Source organism: Mus musculus, chromosome 17 (assembly GCF_000001635.26).
Source record: "Mus musculus strain C57BL/6J chromosome 17, GRCm38.p6 C57BL/6J".
Lineage (NCBI taxonomy): Eukaryota > Metazoa > Chordata > Mammalia > Rodentia > Muridae > Mus > Mus musculus.
Window position 1 is genome coordinate 31,237,016 of NC_000083.6, and position 17,599 is coordinate 31,254,614.

A 17,599-nucleotide genomic window follows, 5' to 3' on the forward strand; every position below is an offset into this window, starting at 1 on the left:
CCCATCATGACTCCAGCTTGTGTCAAGTTGACAAAAAACACTAATTACCAAGGCGGATATAGGATGAAGGAGTTTCTCTAGGTTTGTTGTATCCAAATGCTTGTTTCCATTGACCCAAGAACTCAAACTGGAGAAGAAGCTGAAGATAAGAGTTGAGCCTGGAATCTTCGAGTGGATGAAGTGGGAAGCCAGCAAGGCCACACTGACCTTCTTGACCTTGGAGGAGCTGAAAGAAGCAAACTTCAATGTTGACCTTGATTATAGGTATGTACCTTGCAAATCTCTGCCACCCAGAGATTTCTTCTGTTAAAGAAGATCTATCTACTGAGGTAGAACCATGCAGTGGAGAGTAAGGTAGATTGAGCTGTGTATATAGTACCAGCAGGATCGGGGCAATGAGAAGTTGAGGGTTATGGTCTTGCTCAGCCAACCCAAAACTCCTGGCGAAGGCAGCTACAGTGAACACACACCACCTAGAGATGAGGGAGGCTGGGAAACCTGACCACGCATGGAAGATGGGGGTATTCCTGATAAAGCTGACCCTGCACGGATGGACACAGAGGGACCTCACCCAGAAGAGGGTCCTGACTCTGGTTTGGGATGGGGAGTGGCTTTGTTCTTCCCCTGGGGTGACTATCTCCAGGTAGAGTGAGATGTACAGCTTTCCTGCTGTTCATTCAACCTCCATGCTGGTGGTGCCACAGCCCTTTGCCAGTGTGAGCACATCCAGGAGCCCCTGCTGGCTGTAAACCCACGAGCCCTGCCTGGCAGGCTCTTTAGAGGATCATGGTCCCACTCAGCTACTCCAGCATACCCTTGTTCACCAGGAGGCTCCAGAACAGCAGCCCATGTCTCTTTCTATCTTCTTTCAGGCCAGCATTGCCCCGCTGCTCCCTCATGCCAGCTGAGAGCTATGACCAGTACGTGGAGAGATGTGCCGTGAGCATGGGGCAGATCATCAACACATGCCCACAGGACAGTGAGTGTCCCGCAGGCTTGAGGAGGGCAGCCTCAGGCTTCCCTGGGATGGGATTGGCTGATTCTGGCCTGTTAGCGTCTCTACCTCTTCACTCCCATATTCTGGCCAAGACAGTACATCATCTCCACCATGACAGGGAGTGGATGCATATACACATACTCCATGTAGCCCATCTTAGTTAGGGTTTTACTGCTGTGAAGAGACACCATGACCAAGTCAACTCTTATAAAGGACAACATTGAACTGGGTTTCGAGGTTCAGACCATTATCATCAAGGCAGGAACATGGTAGTATCCAGGCAGGCATGGTACAGGAGGACCTAAGAGTTCTACATCTTCATCTGAAGGCTGCTAGGAGAAGACTGACTTCCAGGCAGCTAGGATGAGGGTCTTTAAGCTCATGCCCACACTGACATACCTACTCCAACAAGGCCACACCCATTCCAACTAGGCCACACCCACTCCAACTAGGCCACGTCTCCTAATAGTGCCACTCCCTGGGTCAAGCATATGCAAACAAACTATCTGGTGCTGAGCATGGATGGCCCTAGAACATCAGGGTCTTCACCAACTATGGGAACAAGAGAAGCCCAGAATGACAGAAGGATCAGGTAGCCAATGCCTAAGGAAAAGGAGGCTGAGCCATAGCCCTTCCACCCTAACCACCAGCCACGCTCCCAGCTCTCCTGGCTCCACACCATCAACCGCTGCCTCTCCCAGCTTCACTTTGTCCAGTGTGAGACACACACCGAGGTGCTGGATCCCATCATGTCATCTGAGGTGGCTCCCCAAGTCCCACTAACCCTTATCTAAAGCAGGCAGCATCTCAGGCTCACAGTGATAAGCCAGATAAAGTGATTGGCTCGGGTCTGGATAGCAGCCATCACACACCCACCTGTGGCTGACAGGACCTAGGCAGCCAGCCACAAGAGGATAGAGGCTCAGATCATCCGTATACCATCCTTGAAGCTGGCACACAGACACCACACCCTAGCCCTAGGCCCCACATCACAAGGTGGTGTGCTCTAAATCATGGCAAAAGACTGGGTCTTCCTACCCTTGCTACTTCCCACCCACCACCTCATAGGGGCACGGTAGCTGGACCCATAAGACATTGAAGAGGCTTATATGTTGCAAAGTGCTCTCTGGGCCTGCTCTGACCTTGAGGTGTTTTGTCTACAGTGGGCATTACACTCATCGTGAGCCACAGCTCAGCGCTCGACTCCTGCACAAGGCCACTCCTCGGGCTCCCACCCAGAGAATGTGGGGATTTCGCCCAACTGGTAAGAAAGGTATGTGACCCTCTTATACCTCTTTAACCTCCAAGTGAAGCAAGCGCTGGGTCATGCACTCTTTATAGAATGACAAGCATCCATCAAATCCAGGGCTGGCTATGTGAATGTGCCTACCTGCTCTCATGGAGGGCATACCTGCAGGAGCTGTGGGTAAACCTGTCACCCTAACACCTGAGTGGCAGTCTCCCCGGTTCTTTGCAGGCAGCAATGTCAAGAAGTTTCAGAGCTAGCCCATAGCCCATCTCCTGTGGCTCTAAGAGTATAAGGGTCCTGTGAAGAGTCAGGAGTCACTGTTTGAGTAAGAGAAGGCTAGACCCTGTGTGGTCCTGCCTTCCTCAGTGGGGCCTGGGAGCGGTACTGACAGATAGAAGGAACTTCCACCTACTCACCTTCTGAGTCATCTGTCAAAGGACAAATGGGAACTCACTGTAGCTATTTGTAGCATGACCAGGTGCTGGGCCAGTCTCATGAAAGACTCCAATGACAAACTGGTGACAAACATGCTTTGGTGGCACTTTGAGTGACCTATTGAATATACTCCAGCAGATCAGAGAGGGAGGTGGCCAGACCATGAATTATTCATCTTAGACTAGCTCTTTTCCCCTGGTGACCAGTTCTGTCTCTCTTCCTCATCAAGATAATTAACCAGTGATCCTGTACCCTGACTCTATTGGTATAGAAAATTACTGATAAGAGCTAGGCATGATGGAGCATGCTTGCTGTAATTGCAGCTACTCGGCAGGCTGAGGCAGGCTGACCTCATGAGCTTATGAGTTACGGGTTCTCTAAGCAACATAGGGAACCTCAGTTGAAGGAGAAAGGAGGTAAGAGAGAAGGAAAAGGGAAGAGGAGGAGGAGGAGGAAGATGAGAACAAGGACAAGAGAAAAAATGATTCCTATAAATTCTAAACTCTAGAACTTTCTTATGCTGACCACTTAAGAGTCTACATCAACCCCATTCCAAATTAGACAGCCCAGATCAGAAGTTTATCCAAGGGCTCTGCTGACAGATGATTGAAAGGACTGGTCCTTCTAATCAGGACCAGCATGCAGGACCCTGAGTATTCAAGGCTTTCCACTGACTAGCCCATTACACCCTCCTGGCAGTCCCTGTCTGCAGATAGGATGATTCTTTTCCCCCTGAGTCAGTGGTAGCATCTGCTTAGATTCCTCCCTGCATCTTGGGATGTTTGCAAATTTTGTCTAACCAAAGAATTCCTAGACGTTAAAAAGAGGGTGAGGCAGTACTGTTAAGAAAGGCATGTGGGGGGCTGGTGAGATGGCTCAGGGGTTAAGAGCACCAACTGCTCTTCCAAAGGTCCTGAGTTCAAATCCCAGCAACCACATGGTGGCTCAGAACCATCTGTAACAAAATCGGATGCCTCTTCTGGAGTGTCTGAAGACAGCTACAGTGTACTTACATATAATAAATAAATATTTAAAAAAAAGGCATGTGGACAGAGAAGCCTCAACACAAGGATCCAATGGGCTGGTCCATTTTACAGATGAAGGCACAGAGGTCCAACGTTTCACCTTGTGCTTTGTCCTATAGTCTAAACCCACAATCCTGAACCTTTCTGTGTTGCTGAGGCACAGGTAAGATAGCTTATAGCCAGTTGTCAGGGTCTCTCACCCTCCCACCCTCGTAGATATGTGGGCCTGGTAATTCTGTGGGAAAGGAAGACTGACCCATGGCTCCCAGAATGCTTAGCAGTCCCACTCCAAGTTGTAACGAATCTCTAGGTAACAATGTAACCCATTGTCGGGAGCATTGATCATCCCCAGGCGAAATTAAATGGTAAGTGCTGGCATTGGTTCCATGGCTCCCTGGCAGCCTGGGACCATTGGGTCCCCTCCACGACTGGGAGGCACATTTTCAGTGGGTTTAAGAAATGCTCCAACGTTGATTGACTTGTAACAGAATATTATAAACATACTAAACCCTCTTCCAGATTCCATCTCTGGGCATGTGCTTCTGTGAGGAAAACAGAGAGGACGGAAAGTGGGACCTGGTGAATCCGCCAGTAAAGACGCTGACACATGGGGCCAACTCGGTCTTTAACTGGAGAAACTGGATCTCAAGCAACTGAGGCAGCCCGAGCTTTCCAGGAAGAGGTGACTGCCCTATGCCAAGGCACAAGGGGCTGTGATAATGGTTACAAAGGCATCCAATGATTACAAAGTTATCCTAGCCTCTCGCCCAGTGTGACTGGAGGAAAGAACAAAACACACTCGATACTCAGGGGGAATAGCCATGGCTCAGACCTTCGTCACTGCCACCCATGGATCTGCTGTCCTGCCAGCCTCTGCAGAGGCCAGAGCAGAGGTCTGGATTAGGATACCACATTGCAACATGTGCACTGGTTTGGAGAGAACAGAGGAACTGCCTCACTTCCAGGAACTACAGACTCCCCGCACTTGAAGATGCCACCCATCTATTTTGTATGTTCTTAGGAGCCCTCCTTATTACTATAACCATCGCTCTTTAGGCAGGGCCATACCAGCTGAAAAGGGAGCAATGGTCAATGAAAAAAGTGGCCAGCCCACCAGATCAAAACCAGGACAGCAGCTGGCACCAGCACTTTAGGGGTTCCTTGCTGTTGCTCGGACACAGAGTTGGAGACAGTAGTGCTTGAAAGCCATGCAAAATTCCTAACGCACAGAGACAAAATGTGTGATTCTGGAGGTTAGCGGGGTCTGTGTTCCTCTACAGATTCTAGAGGACTCTTCCCCAGCCATTCCAGAATCCAGAGGCCTCTGTCCTTCCTGGCATCCTATTTATTATATTATATTCCTGGCATCTACTACCTTATGATTCTATTCAAATCAATCAGTTTGGGGAAATTCTAAGGCACGGTCACATAGCCCCTGCCTTGAGCCTCCTGTCTCAAAGACGCCATGACAAATTGTGCTCAGTAGCCTAGGATCTTCTCTCATCTTAAGATCCTTGGCAACTAAGCCTGCAAAGTCCCTTAGCCACAGGGGTCACTTGTTCATGGTCCCGGAAGTTAGGATGTGTCTTAGAAGGCCATCCTCCAGCCTACCTCAGCCTCTGTTCTTCCAAGCACATTATGGCCGTTGTACCAGGGTCTAGACATAAAGATCTGTGCCTCCTACACACACTTCGCTCAGGTCGTTTTCTGGCTCCTCCTTTTCTCTCTTCTCAATGAGCAGGAAGGGATGGGGGCTTTGTGAGTGGAAGGAGGGAGCCCCTTGCCTTAATAGGAAGGGGTGGCAGCACTGTCACAGCGGGGAAGGCCGTTCCTAAGACCTGGACTGAGAGAATGTGTAAGCACTGTATGTAAACTCAGCACGAGCTCTGGCTTGGGAACCTCTGATCCAGTGGTAAGTGGGATTCTCTGCATAGTGTCCTTCCACCTCACCCTACAGAGGCCATCCTGTCCCCAAGTGGCCGACACTGCACAAGTGAATTACACTCAGTCATCCCCACACCATGCTTAAAAAGTGGGTGGGGGGGTGTTCTTCTTTCCCAGCCCCCTTTTGCAAAATTGTGGTTACTTTTTACAAATTTGTGCTCTGGGCTGCAGCCCAAGGCAGGAAGGACCTGGAAAGCAGGAGGGAGGAGGTGAGGGAAGGGGTAAGGAAGGGAGGGAGGGAGAAATTAGGGTAGGGAGTCTTGGGGGGGGGGGCTTATGTTTCTGAGCTCGTCTGACCCCTGCTGGTGACATTTGGAAGGACACCTTCCTCTGGGCACTGCCCTGGCCCACCTCCCAACCCACAGTCTTTGATCTTTTCACTTGAGTTTTTAAAGTAAGATTTTGATTGACACATGTCCTGGGCAGAGCTACATTCTTTCTTCTCAAGTTCAACCAGTAGACAGTTCTGCAGGGTTCAGAGGTGGAAACAAAGACAAATGATCCTATTGGTGGATGGGCCAAAAGCTCAAGGCACTCTTCCACCCCACCCTAGAACCTGGGGAAGTCTGGGAAGAGACTTGGGGGCTGAGCCACCTGAAAAGCTATTTGAGAGTCACCACTGTGGGCTGAATCAGTTCATCGGTCACACAGAAGTCTTGATCCCAGTACTCCAGTGTGAGACTGTATTTGGAGATAGGATTGTTTAAAAAAAAGAAGAAGAAGAAGAAGTGCATGTGAGACACACATAGACAGAGAGAAAGAGAAAGAGAGACAGAGAGAAAGAGAGAGACAGACAGACAGAATATATGTAAGCACTCTATGTGTGCAGGCTACAGGGAATAAGTGGTTGTCAGACACTACCTACCTTTACATAGTGTCTTAGCTACATTTCTATTCTTGTGACAAAACATGATAACTAAGGCAGTTTTGAAAGCATTTAATTGGGCATGCAGCTTCAGAGGGCTAGAGTCCATGATGGTAGAGCGGAGGCATCACAACAGGGATAGTTGAGAGTTCACATCTTGATCCACCCACCATGACACACCTCTTCAATCTCCTAGGCCCTCCCAAACTCCTAGGTCCACCAACTGCGGACCAAGTGTTCAAACATATGAGCCTACCAGGGTTGGAGAAAGGGATGTGGCATTCTCATTCAAACCACTACATTTAGTGTGGTGGTTTGAATATGCTTGGCCCAGGGAGGTGCACTATTAGGAGGTGTGGCCTTGTTGAAGGAAGTGTATCACTGTGCTGGTAAGAAATGAGACCCTCTCCCCAGCCACGTGGGACCCAGTCTTCTAGCTGCTTTTGAAACAAGAAGTAGAACTCTCAGCAACTCCAGCACCATATCTGCCTAGACATTGCCATGATCCGACCTTGATAATAGATTGAATCTCTGAACCTGTAAACCAGCCCCAATTAAATGTTGTCTCTTATAAGAGTTGCCATGGTCATGGTATCTCTTCACAGCAATAAGACCCTAACTAAGGTGCTTAGGTTTTGGATGCTGAAGTCAGGAGGCCAGCCTTGAGCACCAAGCATCTTTATCTTCTGAGCCATCTTTGTTGGCCTGGAGTCAGGACCTTGAAAAAAGGTACCTGGAGCCAGCGTGGTAGTGCACACCTTTAATCCCAGCACTCAGGAGGCAGAGGCAGGCAGATTTCTGAGCTCGAGGCCAGCCTGGTCTACAAAGTAAGTTCCAGGACAGCCAGGGCTACACAGAGAAACCCTGTCTCGAAAAAACCAAAAAAGGGTCCTCATAGCTTCATATATTTGAAAGCTTGGTCATCTGGGACCGGAGGGATTAGGAGGTGTGGCCTGGTTGGAGTAGGTGTGACCCTGTGTATGGGCTTTAGGCTTTCAGAAGCTGAAGCCAGGCCCAGTGGCTTTCTCTCTTCCTACTGCCTTCAGATCCAGAGGTAGAATGCTCCAGCACCATGTCTGCCGTGTGTCACCATGCTTCCTGCCTTGAGGATAACAGACTAAACTCTGCAACTGTAAGCAAGTCCCAATTGAATGCTTTCTTTTTTAAAAAGCTGCCATGATCATGGTGTCCCCTTTACAGCAATAGAACACTGACTGAGACACACATACCGAGAAGCAAGCCTGTGACGACATATCAGAAGACACCTTCTGGGCTGGTGAGATGGCTCAGTGGGTAAGAGCACCGACTGCTCTTCCGAAGGTCTGAAGTTCAAATCCCAGCAACCACATGGTGGCTCACAACCACCGTAATGAGATCTAATGCCCTCTTCTGGTGCGTCTGAAGACAGCTACAGTGTACATATAATAAATAAATAAATCTTAAAAAAAAAAAAAAGAAGACACCTTCTACAAGTCAAGGAGAGAGGGCTCAGGAGGAAGCAGGCTGGGTGGTACCTCCATGGAGAATTTCCTTTGAATCAAGCATCTAGTCCATGTACATTGTATGCCAGTGCATGCAAGAGCACTCAAAGTCTCCCACCCAGGAGTTGAACACTAGGCAGGCTATACAGCTCCATATGAAGTGCCAATGGCCAGACCTGTCTACATATCGTGCATACGATCTGCACTGCATGGAGGATACACGCCAGGTGTAAGCAAAGATGACTTCATTCTTTGTAAAGGTTTTGTGCATCCTAAGATCTCGGTTTGTACAAGGATCCAGAAGCCAATCCACAGGGAACACCAGGGAACCATTACTGAGGGTACAGAACAGACACTGGAGTCAGGGAAACTTGGAGGGCTCCCGACTGGAGCAAAGGTTATTCTGAGAACAGGAAGTGGTTGTATCTGACCAAATGGTCTTCTACGATCACTAAGAATAGACCTGTCAACGTCAGATATCTCTGAGTCAAGCTCAGAGGCCCAGAGCCTGGCCCTCACCACACTCTGTGGGCTGTTGAGTGGTGATCAGCCCACCCAGGGATGGAACTGTCTTCTCCAGCTGCAGTAACAGTTCCGTTACCCTTCATGGGGCAGCTGGATTACCCAGAGCTTTCTAGAATGCCTCGTAGCCCCATGGACAGGTGTGCCAAGTCTAGCATGACTAACCAAATGCCAGTTCACAGCATCAACTCCCTGGAGGGAGAAGGCTATCACTACCTGGGATTTGAGAAAATTGACTAAAATAGATTTTCTATATCCTGAAATGCAAGAAAATCATATTAACAAAAATGTAAAATAGCAATTTTGTTGGAGTCAGAAATTCAGGGTATTTAAAAAAAAGAAAGAAAGAAAGAAAGAAAAAATAAGAGACATTCAGAAATGACTCCTGAAAAGACACAGAGTCCAAGAATGGTTTTTGTGAACTCTGGTTTCCTGGAGGAATATAATGAAACGAAATGAAAATGTCATGAAGGAACCCATTATATTGGAGACTGAAAGTAAAAAAAAAAAAAAAAGAAAAAAGAAAAGAAAAGAAAAGAAAAGAAAAGAATATTAGGTAAAATCAGGTCCCACATTCAAGGCATGGGGCTGTCTTCCCACTGTGAATAATTGGAACCTAGCCCCAAAACACGGGCAAATTACTGAGATGGACAACAGTCAATGGAAGATGGCAGCTTCTGAAGATGCAAGGCCCTGAAATCCACAGGCACACCTCATGCTATTACAGGTCCACTCTGCCGTAAAGCAAATGCTGCAATAAAGTGAACCCCATAAAATCTCTGGTCTCCCGGTGAGCATACAAGTTACACCACACTGCTCTCTGATAAGTATGTGATAGGGAAATGTTTTAAAATACAATGTATAGACCTTAATTTAAAATATTGCTGAAGCCGGGCAGTGGTGGCACACACCTTTAATCCCAGCACTCGGGAGGCAGAGGCAGGCGGATTTCTGAGTTTGAGGCCAGTCTGGTCTACAGAGTGAGTTCCAGGCCAGCCAGGGCTACACAGAGAAACCCTGTCTCGAAAAACAAACGAGCATATATATGTATTTTGTGTGTGTGTGTGTGTATATATATATATATATATATATATATATATATATATATCTGAAAAGGAAACCGGTAACAACCATCATAGCTATTGGGAAAATGGTGTGAGTAGATTTCAATGGATTTGCCTGTTGTAAGATTGCCACAAACTGAGAAAAAAAGAAAGAAAGAAAAAGCCATAAAGAAAAACCCACATCAATGTTCTGCAGAAAGGGATAAAGCAAAGAAAATGAGGTATGTTCCTTGCTGTAGTTAGGAACACAGACACATTGTGGTGGTTCGAATAAAAAACGGTCCTCATAGCTTCATATATTTGAACGCTTGGTTATCTGGGACCAGCACTACTGGAGATGGATTAGGAGGTGTGGCCTGGTTGGAGTAGGTGTGACCTACTGTTGCTGTGAGAAAACACTCTAACCCTTGGTGTTTTGGATTCAGAAATATTTGTCCAAATCCCACTCTGTTCTCACGTCTCTGCCCTTGTTCAGATACTAAACATTTTTTAGATCCTCACATTCCACACCAATGTCCCTCCATTCTTCTGTGATCTAGTAATGCAAGCCATTACTCTGCCACACATTCTGGAAGGTTTGAACCTACATCCCTACAGGCTGTGTGTATTGAACACTTGGCCCCCAGCTGGTGGTCTGGTAGCTCCGCCTCCAGGAGGGGGGGGGGACGCTATTGGACTTACACTTCCGGGTCACAGCCCATCACTGAGGGAAGTCAGGGCTGGAACTGGAGGCAGAAACCTGGAAGAATGCGGCTTGCTGACTGGCTCTTTCTCAGGCTCGTACTTACTCAGCTTTCTGATACAGCCCAGGATACAGCAGCTGCCTGCAGTGGTACCAGTCACAGTGGGCTGGACCCTCTTACATCAGATACAAATCAAGACAGTCTCCACCCAAGACACACCCACAGGCCAACCTGATTATTGGGAGTTTGTTTTGTGCTTAGGTGGGAATTTGCACATCCGCTGAAGGTCCCTGCCAACTGTTGGTTTTTTGCCGGGTCATTGAAGAGCCAGCGGCCAATGGCTGGGAAAGGGGAGAGAGGCGGGACTTTTTGGATTCGCAGGCAAGAAATGCTAAGGAAAGAAGGGAAAGAATGACCAGGATTGGGAAGCAGAGCGATCAGACTAAAGAGCCCACTAACAGGTAAGACTCCAGGTAAGTGGCCTCACACTCCCCCGATTGGGTCTAGGGGAGCAGAGATGAAATATAGATTTGGCAAGTATAACTCAGGAATATTGGAGGGGAAAGTGGGTTAGCCATGTGGAGTTAGGGAGGAGCCCTGTTGCACTGTTAAGGCATGATAAAAATTAAGCTGGCATGACTTTCATTTGTGAATCCAGAGCTCTATGGAGGGTGCAGAGCTGGGAGCATCGAGTGGCCTATAAATATTTACCGCAACACCAGATGACATCAACTACTCAACTAAGACACCTTCTTCAGGTGATTCTGGGCTGTGTCAAGTTGACAGTTAATGCTGAGCAGGGCATCGTGCATGGTCTTAAAGAAATGGACAAGAGGCAACAATAGAAACTTAAACCCTGAAACTACCTGTAGGAAAATCTGCAGTTATTTATCATGGGTTTTAATATCTCTCTCTCAGTAGTTACTAAAAACAGAAAGAAAGAAAGAAAGAAAGAAAGAAAGAAAGAAAGAAAGAAAGAAAGAAAGAAAGAAAGAAAGAAAGGAAGGAAGGAAGGAAGGAAGGAAGGAAGGAAGGAAGGAAGGAAGAAAGATCAATAAATACATAAAAGACCCCACCGCACTACCAATCAACTTGACTTAATCAATATTTATGGAACAGCTCACCACACAGTGGTATATAATTTATTTTCTTTTCCAGTACAGTATGGCTCTATTTGCCAAAAGGACCACATTCTAGGCTAGAAAGCAAATTGTAATAAATGTAAAAGTATTTGAGTCATGACATATACATTTTCTCTCCATAAATGAAAAAGATTAGAAAAGATGACAGACTACCTAAAAAGAAAATCCACATATTTGTAAACTAATAATGTACCTGGATCAGAGACAAAAGCCAAAACAGGCAAAATGGGACAGGCAGGACGCATCTGCCATGTGTACCAAAAAGCCTAAAAACCTGAGTTTGATCCTCGGAACCCACCTGGTGGAAGGAGAGAACCAACTCCCTCCCACAAGTTGTCCTCTGACCTCCGAGTGCATGCCATGGTGTGCAAGCACACACATTTGCACACATACACACATGTCTGTGCCTCGGACTACTCGCCTCCTGACCCTACCTGCCCTTGGGGGTTGGAGGTGACGTGGTGCAGAGTCAATGACACAGATTCCGGGAGCAGGTGAGAAACACAGCAGCAAGCTCTCTGAACACTGCTGCAAGCTCCTTTAAAACCCTCCATCCAAGTCCCCATTGGCCCCAAGAAAGCATCTCTTCTAAACAACAGTTCCTGATTGGCTGGCATTGTCTGCACCAGCAATCCTTGCTCTCTCAGGCAGTCCTCCCTTAGATCCTCCTGTAGGAGATGCTTTTGTAGCTGTGCAGCCCCCAGCGTTTATATAGAGGTGACCTCGCCATGCCTGCTACAACACACCATAATTTTTTAATCTGAGAAAAATTTTGAACTTTGTTCAAGAATGGAAATACAACCTATCAGAATCTGCGGGAATTAATACCTCTCTAATATTAAAAGTCATTACTTGAAGAAAAACCTAAAATACATGGCCTTAAGTGTCCTAACTATGAGTAACAAGTAAAAAATAATGACTCTGTAAGAGTCCGAAAATTTCTGAAGGAGGACCCCAGACTCAGATAGTATGCGTTTATTCTGCAGAAACAGCCAGCATGCAAGGGTTGCCATTGTTTCCAAATGGCAATGCCTACTGAGACATTTGAGTTCCTTTTCTAACTGGATTGCTTAATTGCTTCTGAGATAACAGCAGACTTCTAAAACTTAGGGCACATTTCAAGGGTTACCATTAACCTAAGGTCATAAAGAAGATATATACCACAGGTGCAAAAACAGGAGATAAGATATTGACTGAGTTTGTCTAAACAAAACTACAGTCTTAAACTCCCCCCATGACCCTCCAAGGCATATGGTGAAAGGTGAGCCAGATCATTGCTCCTTGTGTATATGCATGTAAGCATTCTCTGTTATAACCTCTGATTGATGTTAAGAGATATTAAGGAAAAGTGGTTGTTACTTCCTTTTATTTTTGTTGTTAGAGGTGTAGTCATGTTTGTGTGACTATCTTCTTTGGGGTTTGTAGAAAGATTACTTTCTTGCTTTTTCTAGGGTGTAGTTTCCCTCCTTGTGTTAGTGTTTTCCATCTATTATCCTATGTAGGGCTGGATTTATGGAAAGATATTGTATAAATTTTGTTTTACCATGGAATATTTTGTTTTCTCCATCTATGGTAATTGAGAGTTTTGCTGGGTATAGTAGCCTGGGCAGGCATTTGTGTTCTCTTAGGGTCTGTATAACATCTGCCCAGGATCTTCTAGCTTTCATAGTCTCCGATGAGAAATCCGGTGTTATTCTGATAGGTTACTTGACCTTTATATGTTACTTGACCTTTTTTCTTTATTGCTTTTAATATTCTTTCTTTGTTTAGTGCATTTGATGTTTTGATTAATATGTGATGGGAGAAAAATCTTTTTCTGGTCCAGTCTATTTGGAGTTCTGTAGGCTTCTTGTATGTTCATGGTCATCTCTTCTCTCGCACGCTCGACTGGCCAGGAAGAACGACGCTGCAACAGGATCCTTCTGCACACGTTTATTGGGAGAGCTTGATTGTAGAGGCGAAAAGACTTCGAGCCCAGAACTGGTGCTGCTTTTATAGGCCTAGGACAGGCGTTCTCTCTCATCTGATTGGTTAACTTGTCTCTCATCTGATTGGTTAACTTGTCTCTCATCTGATTGGTTAACTTTTGTCAATTCTCAAAACCTCACCTTGGCAAAAGAACCTTTACTGGCTATGTATGTGTGGTGGCCAGCTGTAGCCAACTGCCACTCTGCAACTGCCACTCTGCAACTGCCACTCTGTAACTGCCACTCTGTAACTGCCACTCTGCAACGGCTTCCCACAATCTCTTTCTTTAGGTTAGGGAAGTTTTCTTCTATAATTTTGTTGAAGACATTTACTAGCCCTTTAAGTTGGGAATCTTCACTCTCTTCTACACCTATTATCCTTAGGTTTGGTCTTCTCATTGTGTCCTGGATTTCCTGGATGTTTTGGGTTAGGACCTTTTTGCATTTTCTTTGACTGTTGTGTCAATGTTTTCAATGATATCTTCTGCACCTGAGATTCTCTCTTCTATCTCTTGTATTCTGTTGGTGATGTGTGCATCTATGACTCCTGATCTCTTTCCTAGATTTTCTAACTCCAGGGTTGTCTCCCTTTGTGATTTCTTTATTGTTTCTATTTCAATTTTTAGATCTTGGATGGTTTTGTTCATTTCCTTCACCTGTTGGATTGTGTTTTCCTGTAATTCTTTAAGGGATTTTTGTGTTTCCTCTTTAAAGGCTTCCAGCTATTTACCTGTGTTCTCCTGTATTTCTTTAAGGGAGTTATTTATGTCCTTCCTAAAGTCCTCTCTCACTGTCATGAGAAGTTGTTTTAGATTGGAATCTTGCTTTTCTGGTGTGATGGTGTATTCAGGACTTGCTATGGTGGGAGAATTGGGTTCTGATGATGCCAGGTAACATTGGTTTCTGTTGCTTATGTTCTTATCCTTGCCTCCCACCATCTGATTATCTCTAGAGCTACCTGCCCTCACTATATCTGACTGGACCCTGTCCTTCCTGTGATCCTGGTTGTGTCAGAACTCCTCAGAGTTCAGCTGTCTCTGGGATCCTGTGATCCTGAGACCCTGGGTGTGTCAGAACTCCTGAGAGTCAAGCTCTCTGGGACCCTGAGATCCTGGTGTGACCAAGCTCCTGGGATCCTGGGATCCTGAGATCCTGTGGTCCTGGGCGTGTTAGAGCACCTGGGGGTGGAGCTTCTTCTGGGTGTTGTGGGACTGCCTGAGGAGTTAGCTTCCAGGCTCTGCCTAGCACATGCCTTTAATCACAGCACTCCAGAGGCAGAGGCAGGCAGATCTCGGTGAGTTCCAAACCACCCTGAACTACAGATTGAGTTCCAGGACAGCCAGAACTACACAGAGAAACCCTGTCTAGAAACAACATAAAACAAAACAAGCAACACAACAAACAACAACAAAAAGGAAAAGAGAAAAAATATTAAAAACAACACACAGACTGGCACTTTGAAAAGATCAATTAAACTTAGAGACCCCACGCAAGCTAACCAGAGCAAGAAAGAGACAACTCCAAAACATCAGAAACAGGGAGGGGCATGGCCACAGAGATGGCAGGTATGAAATATCACACCCAACAGAAACCTTTATCCAAGAAAGCAGCTACTTGAGTGAGACAGACAGTTCCCTAAGAACACAGCTAACCACGTTCACAGAGGAAAATAACTGGAGGTCAGGCCTGCACCACATGCCTGCCAATCAAGCCTTAAGAGGCAGAGGCATGAGGGCAGCCAGGCTGTCTACACAGTTAGTTCCAAGTGAGGACTGCACAGTGAGTCCCTGCCACCAAAAAGAAGAAAAAAAAAAAAAAAGAAGTAAGGGAGGAGGGAAAAGAGGGGGGAAGGGGAGAGGAGAGGAGGGAAGAAGAGGAGAAGGGAGGGAGAGAAGAGGGAGGGGAAAGGAGAGAAGGAGAAGGAAAGGAAGAGAAGGGAAGGGGAGAAAGGAGAGGGGAGAGGAAGGGAAGAGAAAGGAAAAGAGAGGAGGGAACGGGGAAGGGAGAGCAGGAGAGAGGAGGGAGGGATCTGAAGAAATCTGCTTGGCGGCAGAACACTTCCCCAGCATGCTCAAGGCCATGGGTTCCACCATTGGAAAACAAGCACGTTGAAACACCTCGCATTGATTAGCAGAAAGCAGTCCACAAAGAGTGACAGACAGGAGTGATTTCATTGGTAAATCTTGCCAGCCTAACTGCTCGCACTTTCTCTGCGGTGTCAGTGTCTATGAGTTCCAGTGCCATCCTCCGAGGCCCAAAGATACAGTATGATAAGACGTTGAAGAAGGTGGTGTGTCGAATCCACCCGAATCAATACTGAGGCCGTTCTGCTTTGTGGAAGCTACTGTTAAACGCATTGTGCCTAATTTCAAAGTCAACTTTGTCACAGATGTGCGTGTTAGAGACAGCATGGTATAGGCGGGTTTAGGACCTAAGGGTTCAGATCTGCAACTGGGGGCTTGAGGGGGAGGCGGTAAAGCGGGAGAGGCTAAGGCAATGCTTCTATGAAACTGGGTACTGCAGCGGAAGAGTCAGTAGTAACTGCCCCAGGCTTCCCTCAGGTCCAGCAGAGGGGCAGCTTGCCAGCGTGCTCCATGCCTCCTCCCACTTAGAAAAGACTCCTGACAAGCAATGATGGTAGCCCCTTGTATATGTGTCTGACTGTTACAGGATTTGGATGGCTGACTGGCTACTTCGGAGCTCTTTGGAGAAACAGTTGGGGTTGATGGTGTTAGCAGTTCCTACACTGGAATCAGGTTCTGCCATGACACCATTGTTGAGGGTTCCAGGGAGTCATCCCTGCTCCTCCATTCCTTGTCAGTAACTCCAGGGCCACCACCCAACTCTATTCTCCCTCCACCACGCCCCACTTACCTGAGGCTTATTGTTATTGACTCAGATATGGAGCCACTGTCTCGGGATGCACACAGCTGACCAAATTGTGTCTTCTGTCCTCCACCCCAACTCCAAACACAGAGCCCTGATGACAGCCCCTTTCATAACTGCGCTCATATAATAAACAAATAAGAAAACCTCTGAGTATTATTGCAAGTCCTATAGTCTTGGCTGCTGTTTATAATGTAGTGGTGAAGTTACTGTAACCCAATTACAACAGGCTTTATGATAGTGAGCACAGCCTGCAATTTGTAAGGTCCAGAACTTTCTTGTATTTATGAAAAACATTTGTCTTGCATTTTTCAAAGGGTCATAAAATCCAGCAACGTGTGTACTCTGTTTTTATATACTCTTAAAAACCTAGATTGCAGAAAATCCCTCGCCAATGAATCTGATTCCACAGAGTCGCACAATACCAAGAAATGGCCACACCTCCCTGCGTGTGCTGTTTCACCTGCATCGCCTCACATGGCCCTCACGGCAACCTCTGAGGGTCATAAGGAAGAAATTAGAAAAAAAAAAAAAAACACAGAGATCCCCCCAGCTGACTTCCCACACAGTGGGGACCTGAATCTGCAGTCTGGACCCTCTCAGCTTTTAGACTAGACCAGGGCATACTATGGAAAGTGGCCTTCCACCCCATGTGGCTTATGACCCAGCAGCCCCTGGGAACCTGAACCAATGCACACTTGGGCCTCCTCAGACTTGCTGAAACTCAGAGGTACCTGTCCATCTGTGTTTCCTCTGAAGGTGACTTTCCCAGGGTGCAGAGAACCTCCACAAGAGCCAGGTGTCACATAGGCTTTCTAAAACGTCACCACCCCTCATGCTGTTCTTGGTGAGTGTCAATGCGGAAGAGGAGTGTGGGGGAAGGTGAAAGCACTGGCCATTATAGCTGCTGCATTTGGACGAGAGATTGTGCAGAGTAAGAAGGCTGGGTGATTCTAAGGGCCAAGCACAGAGGAGCTAGGGGTAGGCCTATTCTATCGGGGTGTTCTCACCTGGGACTCAAATGCTAAGACGTGCACAATCATTCCCTTTGCTAACACTGCTAACAATGGGCTGAGCAAGGACAAGTCAGTCCTAAGAAAAACGAGAATGCTTGAAATTTCTGCTGCAACTTCTCCAGGAAAGCAGAGAAATGAATGGATCGTTTGCATCGGACTCAGCCACTCCCTAGCACCCTGTCCCGGGGAGTCTAGGGGACAATGGGAAGAATGCTCTGAGCAGTACGGGAGCTGTGCTGCTGGAGTTAGGTGGCATCAGGGCTCGGCCCTTCCCTTCTGAGCAGCTCGAGGGAAGAGGAGGCGGAGCTGTGTGGGATGCGATT

At 46.9% G+C, this 17,599-nt stretch overlaps 1 protein-coding gene across 5 annotated transcripts in view; it reads left to right on the forward strand.

Annotated features, from left to right (window-relative positions):
* Positions 1-17,599, forward strand: part of Ubash3a (ubiquitin associated and SH3 domain containing, A) — a 51,814-nt gene that overhangs the window by 29,148 nt on the left and 5,067 nt on the right. The window contains exons 11-14 of one of the 5 annotated variants that reach the window (NM_177823.4): positions 120-264; positions 873-979; positions 2,161-2,270; positions 4,226-5,388. In NM_177823.4, the coding sequence (NP_808491.2) occupies positions 120-264; positions 873-979; positions 2,161-2,270; positions 4,226-4,363 (500 nt within the window). In that variant the 3' untranslated portion in view covers positions 4,364-5,388. Of the gene's footprint in view, positions 1-119; positions 265-872; positions 980-2,160; positions 2,271-4,225; positions 5,389-10,526; positions 11,024-16,044; positions 16,402-17,599 lie in introns of those variants that run through there. The other 4 variants (XR_876514.3, XR_876515.3, XM_006524434.4 and 1 more) reach the window with 4 other exon arrangements.